This window comes from Branchiostoma lanceolatum, chromosome 14 (assembly GCF_035083965.1).
Source record: "Branchiostoma lanceolatum isolate klBraLanc5 chromosome 14, klBraLanc5.hap2, whole genome shotgun sequence".
Classification (NCBI taxonomy): domain Eukaryota; kingdom Metazoa; phylum Chordata; class Leptocardii; order Amphioxiformes; family Branchiostomatidae; genus Branchiostoma; species Branchiostoma lanceolatum.
Genome location: NC_089735.1, coordinates 17,654,076 through 17,675,799, shown reverse-complemented (window position 1 = coordinate 17,675,799; position 21,724 = coordinate 17,654,076). Strand labels below are relative to the sequence as shown.

At 40.8% G+C, this 21,724-nt stretch overlaps 1 protein-coding gene and 1 long non-coding RNA gene across 4 annotated transcripts; both read right to left on the bottom strand.

The window, feature by feature from the left end:
* Positions 1 to 284: 284 nt before the first annotated feature.
* On the bottom strand, positions 285 to 21,210 carry LOC136448063 (enkurin domain-containing protein 1-like). Of its 3 annotated transcripts, none has more exons than XM_066447178.1 (7): positions 21,074 to 21,210; positions 18,923 to 19,163; positions 14,780 to 14,940; positions 4,245 to 4,508; positions 3,493 to 3,677; positions 2,616 to 2,752; positions 285 to 1,882 (listed from the first exon to the last, which is right to left on the bottom strand). In XM_066447178.1, exons 2-7 carry the CDS (start codon positions 19,113 to 19,115, stop codon positions 1,719 to 1,721), a joined length of 1,104 nt encoding a protein of 367 aa, XP_066303275.1. In that variant the 5' UTR covers positions 19,116 to 19,163; positions 21,074 to 21,210; the 3' UTR covers positions 285 to 1,718. The 3 variants fall into 3 exon arrangements, with proteins under 3 accessions (XP_066303275.1, XP_066303276.1, XP_066303277.1); XM_066447179.1 differs by having other exon boundaries at positions 4,245 to 4,505; XM_066447180.1 differs by having other exon boundaries at positions 4,245 to 4,487.
* Positions 5,044 to 7,344, bottom strand: LOC136448064 (uncharacterized). Its single transcript, XR_010757826.1, has 2 exons — positions 6,699 to 7,344; positions 5,044 to 6,032 (listed from the first exon to the last, which is right to left on the bottom strand). It is a non-coding gene; the product is annotated as an uncharacterized lncRNA (long non-coding RNA).
* Positions 21,211 to 21,724: the final 514 nt, after the last annotated feature.

Here is a 21,724-nt window from a genome sequence, read left to right as displayed (position 1 = left end):
CAAGGTAAAACTCATCTCATTGCGTTTCGGCGCGAAGGCGCCGAAACGCAAAAATACTGTCAAACTACAGACAAATAAACCATACTCTCCTAGCAGACCTGCAGGGATTGAAATCATTTACCCATTTCTGCTTGGCACCCAGTTTCTCACAGCAAAATCCCTCCATACAGAAGACGGTAACAATCTCTCCCTTCAACCTCTGCATGGGAAGTATCAAAACCATACACAAAACACTACATAAACCTTCTTGGTGAAGGTGAAATAAATAAAAATGGATCCAATCATGATTTTGCTGTGTCAATCTTTATTATGCTATGATACACAAGCATAGCAGTGGATGGTATTGGACAGATCACTGCACATTCTACTGGCATCCTACAAGTGTGTGTACATGTGCTGGCCTTACAACTAACTAACTGAATATGGACCATACCGGTACTATTCTTAAAAAAATGAAGGAGCATTTTAACTTACAGAGAGCCTACCTGTCCTCCTTGGACCTTTCAATGGCATAGTCTTAATTAAGAATATGCATTTGCAAGCCCTCATCATTGAGTATTTACAGTTATGTACATAGAAAGAAACACCTTCAAATTTTGGTTGTACCATTAAATCTTCTCTGATTCCATCTTTCAGGAACCTTATCTTTAAAGAAAAAAAACCTGTTCAAACTCTTTAATGCACTGAAGAAATGCCACCAAGACATACAGTGATATGAAATGCTCACAGAACTGTAAGTTCTTTGTAACGACATTTTCAAGGTGTATCAGTTAGAAGTCTTACAAAGCAAATGGATATCAAATGTAAACTCTGTGGCAGGCCTGTTCATCAGGTGCAGTACAGGGCTGTCTCCAGCACCTGCCCATCCATCCCAGAAATTTGCATGTTGGGACAGAATCTTTTTTTTACTGTTGATCCAAAAAGAACTTTATCTACATGAAATTGATGGAAATGTATTTTCATAAGCTTAAAATAACATATTTAGTAACAAAAATTAACAACGTGGGCTCCAAAAAATGAGTGGAACTGAAAAAAATGACAGCTGTAGACAGCCCTGGTGCATTACCGTGGTGCATGACTTATAGTTTTCTACATAGAAACGTTTGACTTGGTCCTGGATTGAAGCATTTCTGATGTCCAAAACTTTCCATCTAAATCACCAACCTAATCTCACTGTAAGTGACACTTATGTATATACTGTGTTCTTTACACTGAAAAAAACATACAATATATGGCTGCTAAGCAGATATTAAACCAAGTTATACAAAAATCCCACCATTCAAAAATGACCCAAATCATGCAAACAAATGCAGTACCTAAAACATGTCTGATACAGTGTATTGAGAAAATAGCTCTAAAAGGATTTAGGGCAAATTTTCAATTTCCCCAAAATTCGTATACCGTGTATAGCAGGTATGTCACTGAAGCTGCTGCACGTTGGTGACCTCGCTGCAGCTGAGGGATTTGACGGAGTGCCCAGCGAATTTCATCGATAAAAACCGAATCTTTTTACATTTTTTTGTTGTCAAGTCAATTGTACTTTTAGTCATGCTTATACGTCTTGCCTGATATGCCCACAATTAAGTCATGTAACACAAATCCAATTGAGGATACAGCGAGGTCGTCAGCATGACGCAGTCCAGTGAGATAGCAGCTTATGACTGTACCTCTTTTGCCCCCCCCCCCCCCACACAAATATGTACAAGAGACTTGACAGACTAATCATCAATTTTTACAAAGACTTTCGGCCTGGAAAAGATTTTTATGGCCTCGTCGATTTCAGACAGTTTCTTCTCGAGCTCCTCCTTGGCGTGCTTGATGCGTAACGTGTCGCTACGACCAATGGGGAGCTCACGCATCTGTTTTAACAGGTCCTGTTCAGCTGTGCAGAGAAAAGAAAAACATTGGTGTGAGACAGGCTTTTAGCTAGGAGTTATAGACAGGGCATCCAAAAATTGGTGGAACCAGTTGGAACCAGAGCTCTCCAATGAGGACTTTGGATGAACAATTACCTGGTGGATTTGCATGTTTATCAATTTACACACTGTCGCAGTGTCTGGTATGAAGAAAAAAACATCAGTGACTACATGTGTGCAAAACACATGTAAAAGATAAAATTACATTCAGACATAATCTTTTGCAGCACCAAAATTAGATTTAGTTTTAGTACATTAAAAATTGATTTTAAAATTTGTATCTTTATGGGAATTGACCAAGGAATTGATGGACCATTGATGGTCAAGATATGTACATGGAAAAATACTAGAAAATTGAACTTGTAATCTTGATACATATCAGTGGGTGGAATAGTTGAAATATAATTTTGATGAATGTATAAACTTTATTATATTAGCCAAAAATCTGTAATTTTCAACTATGGCATAGAAACAATAAATGGTTATTTTAGACATTGTATGCCTTGTAACACTTAGTGTTCATGCAATATGTTTCGTTATAATGTGTCTTTGTACATGTAAACAAGCCTGATAATTCGGCCCTAAAAACTTGGCTGTCATTTTAGAGAAAATGTATACATTCTACTATAAAACTACTACTACAAAGTCTTTATACAATGTACTAGCAAAAGCAAACAACCATGTTTCATAAGAACTCACATTCTCTGAGTTTTTTGAGCGTGTCCTTTCTCTCAGCTTCAGGCATCATGGTGTGACCGGGGGGCATGGAGGGGTCCGGAGTGTTCCGTATTCTCTCCTCTTCTTCCTTCTTCCACTCGTCTTGTCTGTTTCTCAGGCTGGGGAGATAAAGTAACAGCTGTCTTCAGGTGCTCTTATCAATCTTATTTATTACAGGTAATGTCCACACTAGGGATGTGTACCGGTACAGTACCACAAAAACTGTTGTGATAAAGGTCTGAAACACCGTATCAGGTTCTGTGCCTATATACACGTGACTGTACCTTTACACCAAGTAAAAGCTTATCTCACTATCTGTCAGTAAAGATGCATAAATCCTACCCTCAAAATTGAACACTGGAAAAGACGAAAATGAACCTCAGTAACCGATTCCTGCACTTGTACCTGATCTTACGTTTAGGTACACATCCCTTGTTCGCATGCATGTACTATCTGCAGTTTGGATGGAAACTGCTAGGTGGATTGACGTCAGATTCTCTTCAAAGTTTGGCTTCTCTATGATAGATATAGGATTTAGAGTCATGAACAGGATCATTTGCAAATTGCAAATGTAAATGTGAGCCACAGAAAGTCACACTATGAAATGTTCCTTTTGTTCAGAGCTTTTTATCTTCTTCAGATGATGTGCAAATTTTCAAATGATTAGTTACTTTTCTACACAATACATATAGTATTACATACATGGACATGTAAATTTGTGGTGAATATTCAATTCTTTTACATGAATTTCACAACGAAATACAGCTGGTGTGTTACGCCAATGAGCGGTTATACCGGCTCTATAGATACAGATACAGAACAAGGCATTCTATATGAGTAAGCATCACGTAATACTCACTATTTGGGCACTTCTCCTCTCTTGTACAAGTCATGATCTTTCTTTCTCCTCTCCTCTAAGTCTTGAAGGGCCATTTGAGTGGGGGGCCTCTTCAGGCGGTTACAGTCCTTCCAGGCTCTCCGAGCGTTGTGTGCGACAAAATCAACATCATCTCTAGTGGGGCTGCCTGTCTTTGTACCTGTCACCTGACAAAAAAATAAGGAAAGAATGGTTATAGGTTTTAGCTGTAGAGTTTACTCTTGTTCTGGAAGGCGCTTACATTCAATAATGATGTTTTAATTCTACGATCATCAAAGAAAGGAGCTGTTTATAGAGAGGTCACCAAATTCCATCCTAATTTCTCCACATTTACAGACAAAAAGAAAACGACTCTTCTCTTAACATCACAGAACACACATTACATAAAAAGTGGGATCTTTCGTCTTCCACTGTCTCGGAAAAAAAGAATTAGAACATTTAAACTAGAGTAGTAATATGCTATATTGTTCTCCAGTGTCTGTCTGTCCTTATTACATGACTTTGCATGTTACATGTAATGACTCCCTTGGAAATCAGTTACAATGTTCACTGAAGGGACCACCCTAAAGATTAATAGATAAATTAATAAATAAATGTACTTGCAATTGGCAAGAATTTGCAGTAGAGTTATCTATACATTTCTACATTGATATGATAGTTAGGTGTGGCTTTATGGTCATCTTTTAAACATAATCTTAAACTTTTTTTAAATTGCACTACAAATCTTTCCTGACCTCTAATGAAGGGACCTCTCCCCTCCTTCCGTTCTCCTTGCCACCATCGAGCGTACATGGGGACGGACTGCGCTGAGTGTGCCCCGCAGCGGGCGTAGCACGTGCAGACTGCGGTCGGGCTGCTCCGGCCGACATGGTCCTCGGTCTGATGCTGGGGCTGGCGGAGCGCGGTCTGGGCTGGCCCTGTCTGGAGTGAGACCTGAGGAAGTTCCGGGACTCCGGTCGAGGCGTTGGCCACGGGCTCTGTGAAGAAGACACATTCTGCTGTGTCCAAATGTTGTGTATCATTATAGGATCAACTATCTAGAAAGAGTTACACACAGTTTTGGTTACATCATCAAATTTTTTACCAAAATAATTGCCCGAACAATCTTATTGAAGTTAATCACATTTGTATTTACATATAATCATATTTAAAATTTATCAGCCCAACACTAGTAGGTTGCCCACGAACATATCAGGTTGTGGCAGATAGATGGCTCTAACCTCAAGATCTGCAGGTGAATTCTAATATTTCATGGTTTTCAATTTTTTAAATATAAGTTACATGTAAGTAGGGGTAGTACACAAAAATTTCAAACTCTTCATATCTTTTTAAACTTGGTGTCATCTGATAGGTATTTGTGAAAGAAACAGAATGGTTTTTGTTTCAACAAAATCGGACATACCGTTAGCGAGTTACGGCCCATCAAAGGTCTGAGAATTAGTCCTCAAATTCTCCGGAATCCGTAAAAAACGTTGAAATGTAATATCTTAAAACTGTCATAACTCAGTAATAATTCACAATAGAAGCACCAAATAAGCTGCATTCTCTTTATTTACAATGATATTAACAGGCCCTTAAAGCTTGTAGCTTTGCCTTCATCATTTCTTTAGATTTCTCATATCAAAATATCACCAAAAGTGGGAAAAAATGGACATGGGAACAGGACATCTTGGCGTGCAGAGACTAAGTCGGCTAATTAAATATGCAAGATTGCGATATCTCTGTAACCGTACAATATACAAGGAAACAACTTGGCATACATGGGCTCTGTAACATGCTGAATCTAAATATGGCCACGAAATATACATATTTGCTTCAGAAATTATGAATTATGATGAATAATTGATTTCCTGAGGTAATGTGATGCGCGTCCGCTAATTAAATATGCGAACTTTCCATATCTTCCCTATACTTGAAGATAAAAGAAAAAAACTTGGTACATAGAGGTTTAGACACATGCTGATTTCAAATCTAGCCTCAAAAATATAATCTGATCCAGAAATAATGAACTACATGTATTACCCAATGCTATATATTTACATTTGTACACACCGATATCATTCATCGTACAATCTGCAATATTGGTCCGACAATTCAATATCCAGTACTCATTTAATTTCTTCCCCTTTTTTCACTGCAGGACTTCATTTTCTTGTTGCAGGGCAGTTGCGTGGCAAAGTATTTATTGTATTGTACATGTATTACATTTCAATTTTACGGGAATCAGACAACTGGATCATGGAACAGGTGGCCATTGCTTCTCCGGTCTGGAACTATTTCTACAGTACAGTTGAATCAACTACAAAAGCTAAATCTACTTTTGTATGGTTTTTCTATCCAGCTGAGATAACCTAGACACACACATGCTGATCACTACTAGGGGTAGAAGTTACTGAAGTTCACTTTCTTTATGTACCAAAACTACAAAGTTATTAACGGCAAATAGAATAAGTCTCGTCTTCTGTTTCACTGGCAGTTCTGTCATGTCTGTTGGGTCTTCATCACTTTCCTCCTCTTCACTCCTGTGTCAAAAGAGAAAACGTCTGTTGAAATTCAAACTATATATTACATGCACATGGCAGACACAAATTTCAAACAATGTATGATGAGATAAATATGAAACTTGGATACTTGGGTACTTTATTTCCTCCATTAGCTATCATACATATATACTAAGTACTGTAGTATACTGGTAATTACATACAATAATAAAGGCTATCCTTAATTATAAATGTAACAGCTTAATAAAGTTGACAGACCAGCATAGTTCTGTTAGTGAGGTTTATACTTCTACTCAATAAAATAAATCACAACGGAAACTACGACTCGTGTAGAGGGCACCTGGGCATCCCCGCCGCCCCCCTCCCCCTAGCAGTGACAGCAGAAGAAGGTGAGGATAGCAAGTACAGTTTTGTGCATTTTAAGTTTAGATTACGGCACTAGCACAAAAAAAACAGGAAACAAATGCGTCCATAGGGCGTTGAAAATTATTCATAGTAATCATACATGCAGCCACTGGCACGAAAATCCAAGTAAAAACGGCAAATTCAAATCATTTGAGCTACCATGCGGCATACAAAAACAACAGTGAGTCAACAGTGTTTACCGATAATCATGCGGCCAAATTTGACATAAAAATACCCAAAACCCCACATAAAACTACGTAAAGACTTGGAAAAAGACATTACCTGGCATTTGGGTGGTAGAAGTGCCCGTATTTTGGCCCGATGCCGACGTAATCGGCTCCGAACTACAGCGGTCGGTAGCGCCCGGTGTTACGCGCCGATTTGAGGCACAAGACATGGTCACGTAAAAACTCAATAGTCCTCGAACAAAAGGCCAAATCATGCATATAAATGTGTCCTCGTAATGTCAAGACGTTCCTCAAGCCCCTGCAATAAAGCGGGGTATCTAAACTTCTCCAAGAAGCAAGATTTCTCGAGTTAAAGATGACCCATTTTCCAAGGTTTTCCCTATGGTTAAAGTATTACACCCCGGACCAAGAACGCACCATATGGGGGTTTCGCGGCATGTGGTTTGAGGGCGACACTCCACTGTTTCCGGGTCACACTCAGCGTGACGCAGAATACTGGCAAGACAAAGCAAAAGAAATGTTTCGTGTTGATTCTGATGACAGTTGACTGTGTTCGGGCGGGAAGCGCGCAAGGAGGCGGCCCAGTACATGTTTTAAAGTAACGATGGCATTGTATATAATGTTCTGGCACACTTTCTAGTTATACTGTTAAAACTTTTGGCTTTTATACCCTCCGAATTATAACGTAAAACCGTTCCGTTGACAACGTTAAGATTGCATTATCAAACGGGTTATACCCGCCAACTTAACACAGGTTTGATACTGTTCTTTAGCAAAACTTCGTAAGTGTTCTATAACATACTTAAAATACTTTTCCGTTTCACGTCTGTACCTATATGGGTGTACACACGCCCTTTAGAAGGCAAGGTTGAAATTGGGTCAATGGAATGACCCAATTCTAAAAGGAAAACTTTCCGTCCTACGCCCGTGCCTACATTGTTGTACACACGACCTTGAGAAAGCAAGATTGAAATTGGGTCGATGGAATGACCCAATTCTAAAATGAAAACTTTACGTTTGACGCTCGTGCCTATATGGGTGTACACACGCCCTTGAGAATGAAGGTTGAAAATTGGAACAATGAAATGACCCAATTCTAAAAGGAAACTTTTCCGCCCTACGTCCGTGCCTATATGGGTGTACACACGCCCTTGAGAAAGCAAGGTTGCAATTGGGTCAATGGAATGACCCAATTCTAAAATGAAAACTATTCTGTTTGACGTCCGTGCCTATATGGGTAATACACGCCCTTGACAAAGCAAGGTTTAAAATTGGGTCAATGGAATGACCCAATTCTAAAAGGAAAACTTTCCGTCCTACGTCCGTGCCTACATAGGTGTAACGTTACACACGACCTTGAGAAGACGAGGTTGACATTGGGTCAATGGAATGACCCAATTCTAAAATGAAAACTTTTCCGTCCTACGTCCGTGCCTATATGGGTGTACACACGCCCTTGAGAAAGCAAGGTTGAAATTGGGTCAATGGAATGACCCAATTCTAAAAGGAAAACTTTCCGTCCTTCCTCCGTGCCTACATTGTTTTACACACGACCTTGAGAAAGCAAGATTGAAATTGGGTCGATGGAATGACCAATTCTAAAATGAAAACTTAACGTTTGACGCTCGTGCCTATATGGGTGTACACACGCCCTTGAGAATGAAGGTTGAAAATTGGGTCAATGAAATGACCCAATTCTAAAAGGAAACTTTTCCGTCCTACGTCCGTGCCTATATGGGTGTACACACGCCCTTGAGAAAGCAAGGTTGAAATTGGGTCAATGGAATGACCCAATTCTAAAAGGAAAACTTTCCGTCCTTCCTCCGTGCCTACATTGTTTTACACACGACCTTGAGAAAGCAAGGTTGAAAATTGGGTCAATGGAATGACCCAATTCTAAAATGAAAACATTCCGTCCTACCTCCGTGCCTACATTGTTGTACACACGACCTTGAGAAAGCAAGGTTGAAATTGGGTCAATGGAATGACCCAATTCTAAAAGGAAAACTTTCCGTCCTACGTCCGTGCCTACATGGGTGTAACGTTACACACGTCCTTGAGAATTAGAGGTTGACATTGGGTCAATGGAATGACCCAATTCTAAAATGAAAACTTTTCCGTCCTACGTCCGTGCCTATATGGGTGTACACACGACCTTGAGAAGCCAAGGTTGAAATTGGGTCAATGGAATGACCCAATACTAAAATGAAAACTATTCTGTTTGACGTCCGTGCCTATATGGGTGTACACACGCCCTTGAGGAGCCAACGTTGACATTGGGTCAATGGAATGACCCAATTCTAAAAGGAAAACTTTTTTCGTCCTACGTCCGTGCCTACATTGGTGTAACGTTACACACGCCCTTGAGAAGGCGAGGTTGACATTGGGTCAATGGAATGACCCAATTCTAAAATGAAAACTTTTCCGTTTGACGTCCGTGCCTATATGGGTGTACAAACGACATTGAGAAGCCAAGGTTGACATTGGGTCAATGGAATGACCCAATTCTAAAAGGAAAACTTTCCGTCCTACGTCCGTGTCTACATTGTTGTACACACGACCTTGAGAAAGCAAGGTTGAAATTGGGTCGATGGAATGACATAATTCTAAAATGAAAACTTTTACGTTTGACGCTCATGCTTATATGGGTGTACACACGCCCTTGACAAAGCAAGGTTGAAAATCGGGTCAATGAAATGACCCAATTCTAAAAGGAACACTTTCCGTCCAACGTCCGTGCCTACATGGGTGTAACGTTACACACACCCTTGAGAAGGCGAGGTTGGCATTGGGTCAATGGAATGACCCAATTCTAAATTGAAAACTTTTCCGTTTGACGCCCGTACCTATATGGGTGTACACATGCCCTTGAGAAGCCAAGGTTTAAATTAGGTCAATGAAATGACCCAATTCTAAAATGATACCTTTTCCGTTTGACGTCCGTGCCTATATGGGAGTACACACGGCCCTGAGAAGCCAAGGTTGAAATTGGGTCAATGGAATGACCCAATTCTAAAATGAAAACTTTTCCGTTTGACGTCCGTGCCTATATGGGTGTACACACCCGCTTGAGAAGGCGTGGTTGAAATTGGGTCAATAGAATGACCTTGCTGGTAGGTTGTAGCAAAGAACAATCGGACAGCATAGAACGTGTACAGAAACGGGCCCTCCGTATTATCTCTCTCGGGGGTAGGCGATCAGTTCCCAACCTACCTTCCTTGAAGGAACGGAGAGAAGCTGCTGCAGTAAAGCTCTTTAAGGACATGTTAAGTCCCGAACATCCACTGCATGATCTTGTGCCTCCTCAAAGACGCACAGTTACTGGCAGGCAACTGAGGAACAAGAACGCGTTCACTCTCCCCAAGGCAAGAACTGACAGACTGAAACAGTCGTTTCTCCACACTGCAGTCAGACTTTATAATGACTCTATTTCCTAGCATTACCATCAGCCTGTGAGTTCGGATCTATGCTTAGTGTTTGTTAATATATTATGTATTTTTGTTTGTTGACATTCTGCACGTATAAGTTTCTTTGTAACAAACCTACGCAATTCAGGGTATATCATGTGTATATTTCCCTGCCTATGTACGTTTGAGGAAGTAATAAATAAATTGACACCTCAATTCTAAATGAAAACTTTTACTTTGACGCCCGTGCCTATATGGGTGTACACACGCCCTTAAGCCGGCGTCAATATTCATGCGAGCGTCGGCCGAATTCGTAGATCTCCGAAAGCTCGCCGAAGTTCAAAATCGCCGGAGCATATTTGGATCAATTTGATTTCTAAAAATCGACCGAAGCCCGCGTAATCGACAGAACGTCGACCGTCCTTTGGCCGAAAATACCCATTTGGAGCTCGCCGACATGTCGGCCGAGCTTAATTCTTGATTTGTGACGGGGGTTTAAGATGGCAAGGTTAAATTGCGTCAATAGAACGAGGGCATTGTATATAATGTCCTAACACACTTTCTAGTTTACACTGTTTTCAGCTCTTATACCCTGAAAATCATAGCTAAGAGCGTTCCTTAAGAACGTTTAGAATTGCAGTATTAAGCGGGTTCTATCCGCTAACTTAAGACGGGAAGCTCTTGTTTGGAAAAGTTTGTAAGTTCTTTTCCATTCTGTGAGTTTTCATTGTTAGGAACTTACGGTCGTACACTATAAGGACGGAATGTTTTTTGCACTCTTAGTGGCTTTTGTGTAATTTATACCCATATAACCTACTTTCCAAACAGAGGTCATGGGGGAAGATTGACTTTTTTTATCATATGCCTCGTTGGTTATACACCCACTTAGGACGGACAATTCTTTTATGTCCGAACTGTTGTGATCCTTTGAAGCGGTTTCAACTTTGCACTCTACAGGGATTGTTTATATACACTGGTCCAATTTCAACCGTGCATTCTAAAGGGCGTGTTCATACCCCTACAGGCACGGATGTAGGACGGAAAAGTTTTCATTTTAGAATTGGGTCATTCCATTGACCCAATTTCAACCTTGCCTTCTCAAGGGCGTGTGTACACCAACGTAGGCACGGCGTAGGACAGAAAAGTTTTTGATTGTAGAATGGGTCATTCCATTGACCCAATGTCAACCTTGGCTTCTCAAGGGCGTGTGTACACCAACATAGGCACGGCTTAGGAAAGAAAAGTCTTTGATTATAGAATTGGGTCATTCCATTGACCCAATTTCAACCTGGCTCTCTCAAGGGCGTGTGTACACCAACATAGGCACGGACGTAGGAAGGAAAAGTTTTCATTATAGAATTTTGGGTCATTCCATTGACCCAATTTCAACCTTGCCTTTTTAAGGGCGTGTGTACACTCATATAGTCACGGACGTCGAACGGCAAAAGTTTTCATTATAGAATATTGGGTCATTCCATTGACCCGATTTTCAACCTTGCTTTGTCAAGGGCGTGTGTACACCCATATAGGCACAGACGTCGAACGGAAAAGTTTTTATTATAGAATTGGGTCATTCCATTGACCCAATTTCAACCTTGTCTTCTCAAGGCCGTGTGTACACTCATATAGGCACGGACGTCAATCGGAAAAGTTTTTATTTTAGAATTGGGTCATTCCATTGACCCAATTTCAACCTTGGCTTGTCAAGAGCGTGTGTACACCCATATAGACACGGACGTCAAATGGAGAAGTACTTCATTTTAGAATTGGGTCATTCCATTGACCCAATTCAAACTTGGCTTCTCAAGGGCGTGTGTACACCAACATAAGCACGGCGTAGGACAGAAAAATCTTTGATTTTTGAATTGGTTCATTCCATGGCCCTAATTTCAACTTTGGCTTCTCAATGTAGTGTGTACACCCATATAGGTACGGACGTCAAACGGAATGTTTTCATTTTAGAATTGGGTCATTCCATTGACCCAATGTCAACCTTGCCTTCTCAAGGGCGTGCGTACACTCATATAGGCACGGACGTAGGACGGAAAAGTTTTGATTTTAGAATTGGGTCATTCCATTGACCCAATTTCAACCTTGCATTCTCAAGGGCGTGTGTACACCCATATAGGCACGGGCGTCAAATGGAAAAGTTTTCATTTTAGAATTGGGTCATTCCATTGACCCAATGTCAACCTTGGCTTCTCAAGGTCGTGTGTACACCCATATAGGCACGGGCGTCAAACGTAAAAGTTTTCATTTTAGAATTGGGTCATTCCATAGACCCAATTTCAACCTTGCTTTTTCAAGGGCGTGTGTACACCCATATAGGCACGGACGTCAAATGGAGAAGTACTTCATTTTAGAATTGGGTCATTCCATTGACCCAATTCAAACTTGGCTTCTCAAGGGCGTGTGTACACCAACATAAGCACGGCGTAGGACAGAAAAATCTTTGATTTTTGAATTGGTTCATTCCATGGCCCTAATTTCAACTTTAGCTTCTCAATGTAGTGTGTACACCCATATAGGTACGGACGTCAAACGGAATGTTTTCATTTTAGAATTGGGTCATTCCATTGACCCAATTTCAACCTTGCCCTCTCGAAGGCATGTGTACACCCATATAGACACGGACTCAAACGGAAAAGTTTTCCTTTTTTTGAATTGGAACAATGTCAACCTTGCCTTCTCAAGGGCGTGCGTACACTCATATAGGCACGGACGTAGGACGGAAAAGTTTTGATTTTAGAATTGGGTCATTCCATTGACCCAATTTCAACCTTGCCCTCTCGAAGGCATGTGTACACCCATATAGTCACGGACTCAAACGGAAAAGTTTTCCTTTTTTTGAATTGGAACAATGTCAACCTTGCCTTCTCAAGGGCGTGCGTACACTCATATAGGCACGGACGTAGGACGGAAAAGTTTTGATTTTAGAATTGGGTCATTCCATTGACCCAATTTCAACCTTGCATTCTCAAGGGCGTGTGTACACCCATATAGGCACGGGCGTCAAATGGAAAAGTTTTCATTTTAGAATTGGGTCATTCCATTGACCCAATGTCAACCTTGGCTTCTCAAGGTCGTGTGTACACCCATATAGGCACGGGCGTCAAACGTAAAAGTTTTCATTTTAGAATTGGGTCATTCCATAGACCCAATTTCAACCTTGCTTTTTCAAGGGCGTGTGTACACCCATATAGGCACGGACGTAGGACGGAAAAGTTTCATTTTAGAATTGGGTCATTCCATAGACCCAATTTCAACCTTGCTTTCTCAAGGGCGTGTGTACACCCATATAGGCACGGACGTCAAACGGAAATTTTTTTCATTTTAGAATTGGGTCTGCTTTCATGAAGGTTGCCTCCAGAGTGCCGAAGCCACCGTCTTCTTTGGGCTTCTCCAACTTTTCCCGGAACTCAGCCCCCTATGTCTCAACTGCTTCTGAGCATATACGTACAAGCTTGCCGCAGCGAGCACAGACACTTTTGGTGACGTATGCCCGGTAGGTGTCGTCTGTTCCGTACTGGGCGCCCAGTAAGGAGCCGGTTACATTTGTTTATTTGCACTGCATGACAAATTCTAAAATAAGAAAAGTATTCTAACATATCTTTGGATAGAACGTGAAGATTGACCACACTTCCGTGTTCGGCCGCAAGCCCTTCTGCTACGACCCGGAAGTAAATTACGCCTGGTAATGCTGAAACGGTAGCACGGAAACCCCCATGCAGTGCGAAATCTACGACAGAATTTAACACAAGAAGGCTCATTTGGGGCCAACTTTGAGTGTGCAAATCTCGTTCGAAAATTATATTTGGATCTCCAAGTGTATCGCAGGAGCTTAGACAGCTTCTTGACATTACAGGGACACATTTATATGCATGATTTGGCCTTTCGTGCGAGATCTATTGAGTTTTTACGTGACCATGTCTTGTGCCTCAAATCGGCGCGTAACACCGGGCCGCCGTCCGCCATCTTGCTTCCTTCCCCAATCTGGCTCGCAATGGTAAAAGTATCAGCCGATTTACGGAGCCCACCTTGGCTCGAATATATGCGAATTTGGTACCAAAATAACGACAATCTCTTGAATTTTCCGACGATATAAGTGGCTAAAAAAATTTTAAAGGGTACCATCGTCCGGAATTTCGATTTGAAAGATTAAAATGTGAATATTTTCACCCATGGAAGTCGCACAAGCTGGCCACTTACATCAATTTGAAGCTCGTAATGTTGGCTACAAATTGGCGACTATCTTTCTTGTTTACGAGTGACGTAACGCTCCGTATTTGGACCGGCGCGAAGCCGGCCCTCCCCAAGTGCGTGACCGGGAAGTGGGTCCGCCTGCTCCCGAGGGCGAAACGCGCGTAACCCGATGGGCGATTTCTCGCTTATGGTTGACGGTATTTTAGTAAATCTTTCACAGATATTGAGTTAAGAACCTTCTTCAACTACTGATATAAAAATGTAAGCGATTTTTTACCGTTATGTATCAGATCGTACGCCTTGAATTTGGCTCATTTTTCGGTTTTGACGGGCCCGGAGAATAAATTTCGGTCTGTGCGCCACCCCTAATGTAAGATAACATGAGTTTAGATTAAAGAACAGAAACAGAAAAAAAGAGTTACTAAGACCTCATTTTGCTAAAAGCCTTTGTTTTTTGTAACTGGTCAAGTGACAAGCATGGACCAAGCCAAGACATAACCCAAACTAGTTTTTGAGTGTTCGCAGTCAATTGTTTCCCCTCACTCAGGCTCACTGTTAGTGTTACCTCAAGTTTTTTCTTGACCTTTGACTCCACCCCCTCCCACTTGGTGGATTTGAAGAGCGGTTTCATGGGTTTGTTGGCTTCTTCCTGTCGCCGCCGGCTCTCCCGTTGCACCTGGCGCATCCGCCGCACGTTCTCGCGAATGTGGTCCGCTGGTCTGGGTGCTGGGGGAGCAAGAACAACACAAAGTTTCAAAGCAAAATTGAGAACGTACAAAGTTCCAAAGCAAAATTGAGAACATACAAAGTTCCAAAGCAAAATTGAGAACTCATGTACAGTTTAACCCGTAGGAGTGACCACCTCTAAGGACCACCTGGCCAATGTGAGTCCACTTTTTGATGGTTGATTTGAGTTCAATAATTTTCCCCATTGATACAAGCATTAACAGGGCTTAAAACACAAGGTGCATGTGCACTGTGCACCAAAAATTGGAGCTGTGCAACTAATTCTTGACAGTGCACTGGTGCACTTGTTACTAAAAATGAATTTCAGGCCCTGATTAAGAATCCTGTCTATAGTGACCACCTGTCCATATAGACCAGTTTTTCTCTGTCCCCTTTGACTGTGAATGTATGATAGGTGAGGAAGTTCTTTTACTGCTATGCTGGTATGGAAACTCAGAGGTGAAGCAAATGCACAACACAAGATTGACTCAGAATTTCAAATGGAAGGTAACAATCTAGTACATGTACTAGTAATAATTGTTTGTAAAGATTAGTTTACTTCCAATTTTCATATTATAAGCTCATGATATCGCTTTACAAAATAGGACTCTGAAATCACATTCAAACAATACATGTTGTGAGATATACAGGCAAGATATAATGATATTTACTGAATAATTAATGAACAATTTAAACTAGGGACAATGATAATGATGCCTTTTGAAAGATTTCCAATGTTTTCCCATTGACCAAATCAGATCTACAGACGACCATTGTTCTTTTCAAAGATAAATGTGACAGCTCTGTATTTCATTTTGAATGAGACAAGTCCAATACAGCAGTTGCATTATGATGATGATTTGGTTTATTTCATATCATTGAAAAATATCAGTTTCGCAGTGCACGTGTTGCGTGCACTGAACTGGACTGGGAATACATCGATTTGACTCCTGACATTATTTAGCTTCATAAAATTATCTACAATTACCTATACTTATATACGACATTTTCAGAACATTAAAAAAGTGTTCCAGTAAATAAGTTGAATCTTCCAGTAGATCAAATCTGCTGAACAATTTGAATAATTTTTCATTTGGATTAACAACAGTTGACCTCAACATAGATAGGAACTACTACTTCTCATCTCCCAAATAAACATACCCCCCGGAATAAACATACCCCCAGGACAAATCTTCAAAATCTAATAAACGTACCCCCCGGAATAAACATACCCCCCCGGAAATTAACCAAATTTTCAGATAAACTGTGTCCATGCTACTTCTGTCCAAGGGAAAATGATAAGCAGGTAGCTGTAGGTTCTCTTTATTCATTTATGCCTGTCTGAGGACCATACCTGTAAAGTGTATAAATATTGAACAGAATAACTGTACACATCTTGCTCAAATTGTAATCTTCCTTGCCAAAAAAAAAAGTATAGTAGCCATGTTGAAAAATTGGGTCAACATTTAGACCATGAACAGCAAAATTACAATATCCTGAAGATATGGTCATCACAGGTAAAGTTCTTCACTTATTTGTAAAAGCCATAGAGAAAAGGAATAATTATAATAATAATAATAATAATATCAGGTGTATTTGACAATGTATATGATGTAACTTTTTCTTTCCCAACTTGCCATTTATCTTCTATGCATAGAAACATAGATTTGTAAACATAACATGCCACAAACTATTGTGTTGTGTCAAGGACATAATCATTTAATATCAAGGACAATATCATATACTAGTAATGTTCTGGTTTTTGTTGTTGCAATCCAAATAATTTGAAATTCAGAAATTACTCTTGTTAGTAGAAAAAAACCCATTCATTTTGAGAAACTAAATTGTCAACAAATTTGTGAGAAACCTCAGGCTTACGATGTTGGCACATTTTAACCACAGGGTTCTCATGTTACACTTGAAAGAGTGAGCCAGACAGTAGCTGGCGCCGAAGACAGAAAGGGGCGGGGCTAACAAAGCTACATCGATGTTCTTAGAAAATTGCAACATTCTTTCTGTAGAGGGGTGATCTTTTTAAAGCATTTTTAAGTGATAATAACGGTGACTAGATTGCAATTCAATTTTATGTATAGACTTCAATATTGAAAGTTTCTTTGTAAAAATGCAAAACATGTTTCTGACTAAGGCAAAGAAGTTTTATTTGTAGATCAAAAAGAGTTGTTTCCCCTTCTTCGATGTGAGCTCTTCCATGACAAAACTTTCCCACCAGAGTCACGTCCTGTGTTATTGTCACAGTCACAGTGGCGATTTTCCAAGCGCTAAGTTTTCCTGTTTGTGGTAGGATTGAAATGTTTTGATATATTTTGAAAGACATAATACAATTTCTTATGCTAAGACACAGATTTTTCGTGGTGTTGTTTTTATATTTTCATTTTGGGAAAGACTGTATCTCACGTGAGTAGAGAAATTTACATGCGTTAAATGTTACTGTGCGCCGCTGGCATGTTTCTTTTCTGATCAGCGTGCTTTGGTTTACAATGTAAACAGAGACTGTCAAAGTTGTTTATGAAACAAGAATTGCATTTCAAAACGTCAGTTTGGCGTCTCATTTTCTCTCAATAACAACGTTGACTTTGTAGTGTCCATAGACTGATAGAGATCGACCGATACGTTACCAGTTCCGCCAGGATAATTTCACAAAGGCCGGGTCATAGCGGCCTCTGTAGCGGCCGGGATATCAACGTAGTAATATCAACACCGCATGGTCGAAAAATAGCGAATTATGAACAAAAATGCCGGGGAAATATGGGCAGGAAAACCCAAACTTTAAATTTTAAGGGGGTCCCAGGTTAGCAAAACTTTGATTTTCAAAAAAACAATAAACGTACCGTCCAAAATAAGAACGTACTGGGTGGATTTTGAGGCTGAAAAAAATAAACGTACCGGTACGTTTATTTGGGAGATGAGGTACAGTAGTACTCAGCAGGTCATGTTAATGTATCTCTGCTTATGATATTGATATTAGAATTTAGATGATATTACAGTATGCAAAACCAATACAGTCACCGTACAGGTCTCAATTGGCTTTAGTTTAAGTTTAAACATGCCCAGTAATAAGCAGTATTTTCCATCACTAATAGTAATACACTAGTTTTAGTATTCTAAAAAAAAACAGTGGGAACAGGTGAACAGTAAGACATCACTATTATAACACCTGAACAGTGAACACTCTTTTCAGTATTATTTGTGACACCTGCAACAATGGACAGGTGTGACATTATTACCTAGCGTGACCTGTAGTCAATAATACTATTGTCAAGTAGAGTCTGACCAATTTGGCTTCCATAATTCTATCCCTTCCTTTCTCCGAATCCGGTATTCTTTTTTGACGGTAGTATACATATGAAGCACATTTGAATTATTTGATCAATAATTATTTGATCGGTCGGGCTAGGGGCTAGTATCTCTGGTGATACAGAATACCCCGTGTTGTATTTTGTTTATGTTATACCCACCCGAGAAAACACACATTTCAATGCGGAATGCGCCAGAAGTTGAGGGAGTTTTGTGTCCTCGAACAGAAAACTGTAACAACCTTGATTCCAACCTCCGAATCCGGTATTCAAATTTTCGACGACGTTGCAACCGGCGCGCTTGAAATGCATTCTCAATATTCTATGGAAGCCCGTGTGATACAACTTAGAATCCCATGTGATACTGACAATTATCACACAGTCCGGAACAGGCGTATCAAACGTTTTCGCGGCCCAGGTATGACATAACTTAAAATACAGACTGGTCTGGAACACCCATATCAAACGCCCAAGGCCCAAGTATATGGTACATGTATAATGTGAAATATTTGCTGCCATCAGTGCCGTGGCAGGGGTTTTGTGACCTAGTAGTAGCACCCCTGGTCAGTGGGGATTTTCTGAGGTCAGGATCTACACCCCAGGGTAAGGGGGTGCATGATCTCAGATCCAAGTAAGAAAAAGCCCTGATGCTGATCTTGGATACTCACGTGCTTTAGAGCGGGGTCGTATGGACATCCCCTGCAACTCAAACAGAAGACCCACACTGCCCTTCGTGCCGCTCTCGTAATAGTTCTGCGCCTCTGGTCGGACCTTGGGGACCGGTCGGTGCTCGTCGTAGGCGTACAGTCCCGTCCCGGAGCAGGGGTCTCGGTTGATGTGACCGGACATTGTCACGGCCATAGCACTGCGAGGGAACCAGTTGTGACCCTTCTCTGCTCAGCTGATCCTCTGTAACAATGGTTAAAAAGATCAGAAGGATTTTCCTAATGATATGCTATCTGTTACTACAGTCAAACCTGTCTATAGCGGTCACTCAAGGGACTGGCCAAAACTGGCCGCTAAGGACAGGTGGCCGCTATGGAGAAAATGTTGATTAATTGACCACGAGTGACACATGTTTTCAGTACCCACTGAGATACATTTATTCACCGTACAGTACACATGTAAACATTACATAGGTAAGGCACATTTTAGAAATTCGATTGTTGTTCTTCTACTTCTATTATGGGCTTGAAAAAAGAATTATTGTATCTGCCAACTCCAAAATCCATGGCTTGCTCGAGCTTCATGTCTGAACAGACCAGCATCGCCATACTCTACTCTTGAGTTCGCGACTGCTTCGCTGCCGGCACACGCGTCACCGTCAACGAGTTTTAATCATATGAAACAAAGTCCTTCGCAGCAAAATGCCCCCTAGTTAGTTAAGAACAAAATATATGTTGCTCAGTTGCCACTTAATGTTCGTTTTCGACCGTTTTCAAACATAAAATCGTGGCGACAATTTTCCTAATCTGTTGTTGTTTGCTTGTCATGATCGGCTTCTACCATTATGCTAATAGGGTAATGAGAGGAAGGTCCCTCTTTTGAGGGCTTTTTTCTTTTCAGAAAATTGCAACAGCCCAAATTTTACAATATAGTAATGTTATCCATATTTAATTTGAAGCTTTTGGTTCAGTAATTATCCTCAGTGATCGTTTGCAGCAAAATAGATTTAACACACTATAGCTCTGCAACAGTGGTGTCTTCCGATGACCTTTATGCTGCTCCGCCATTTTGAAAATCGTGTTTGGGCACATTTCCGGATGAATTCCCGGGGAAAACGGAAATATTGGGCCGACATTGAAATAATTCGCGAACTTAGCGCATCAGATACATGTGCGAGTTGTATTTTCCAAAAACTACCGTAATCTTTGTCCAGTCCAAATGCACAGAAATAGTCAAATATGCTACGATGTACAAACGCAAGCCATAGTGAAGAAATACTTGACTTCGCGTCAAACCATGGATAATCTAACGAAGATAAAACATTCTTGTTTTCTTTATTATTATCCTGTCAAGTTGAGTTCACATAAACTTGATAACTGCATTAAAAAAATGAAGATTTTGAACCCGGCGTGCGGTGGCGATGCGGCTTCCACCGGCGCACATTGGCCGTTATCGGCAGTGTTACTGTACTCGCGGGACCGAAAATCGTCTGGCCGCGACCGCGTTGAACAGGTGGCCGCTATAGCCTAATTCTTAATGCTTATGTCAATGGGAAAAATCCAAGGGACCGACAAAAAGTGACCACTATGGGCAGGTGGCCGCTATGCAAAGGTGACCGCTAATACAGGTTTGACTGTATACAGTATAAATCTTTCTGTCACAGTCAAATAATCATAATCTTTGCTTCGACAGCTTTAAATAGATCGAATCTATGATCTCAAAAAAGTTAGACCCCGACTCCCTGTTGATCCCAATCAACTTAAAGTGGGACAATTGAATGTAACTCTACAATGGGATTTTCTAATTTCTCACACTGGAGAATTATTCGAATTTTATTTTGGAATTCGTATAAATCTGAGCGCTTTTTTTGGAATGCGACGATACCGATTCACCGAAAAATACATAGTGATAAAGAGCAGAGTATTTTTTATAAATTCGTACAAATTATGAAGTGACAGAAATTTAGGTCAGGCAGAGAAACTAGAATTGTATCTTGGAATGTGCCAGGTGAGTAGTCTTGTCAACATGTCAACAATATGCCCCCCTCCCTCTATTCAAACAAAGACGAGACCGATCGAAAATTTCGTCTAAAATTCATTTGCAAGCGAAGGGGGCAGCATCATTGGTGATGTTTGTAATAATTTACAACTTACCTTACTTCCTGACGTTTCTCTGGCTTAACAAGGGTTCAGAATATCGTAACTGCGGCGAAACAATTTGTCAATGCCATCTTTCAGAAACCAGTTGTGGGTCCGACATTTTGAAATTCGCTCACGTGACCCGTTGCCAGTCAACCGGCCCAATACGAGAACAACAGTGCAGAAGCGCCCTCTAACAGTTCATACCAACAGTGCAGAAGCGCCCTCTAACAGTTCATACCAACAGTGCAGAAGCGCCCTCTAACAGTTCATACCAAACCGCAAGGTACGGCCGCTACAACTTCAAGGCCTCAAAGACCTTCTGGAGAAAGTGATGAAAAGTTTTGGATATCTAAGTTACTCTCCAGGCAGAGGAATGGATCCGGCTGTTTTTTTACGTCTTTTTAGGCGTTTTGTCGGTCTTTCTATCGCTATAAAGAAAACGGGACAAAGTAGAAAACCTGTAGAACAAAAAACACGTCAAAAACTAGCCGTGGCGACTAACGAAGGGAGTTTTTGCTTATATAAAACCTCCTTGATATTACATATACTTTCCCTTCTTAGTCGTGGGGCAGTACACGATTTGACTTCTACTCTAGCGACGCCGGCCTTCAAACTTGCACGCCGGGCCCGATTCTTGTTCTCCCTGAACTCCTAACACCCTTA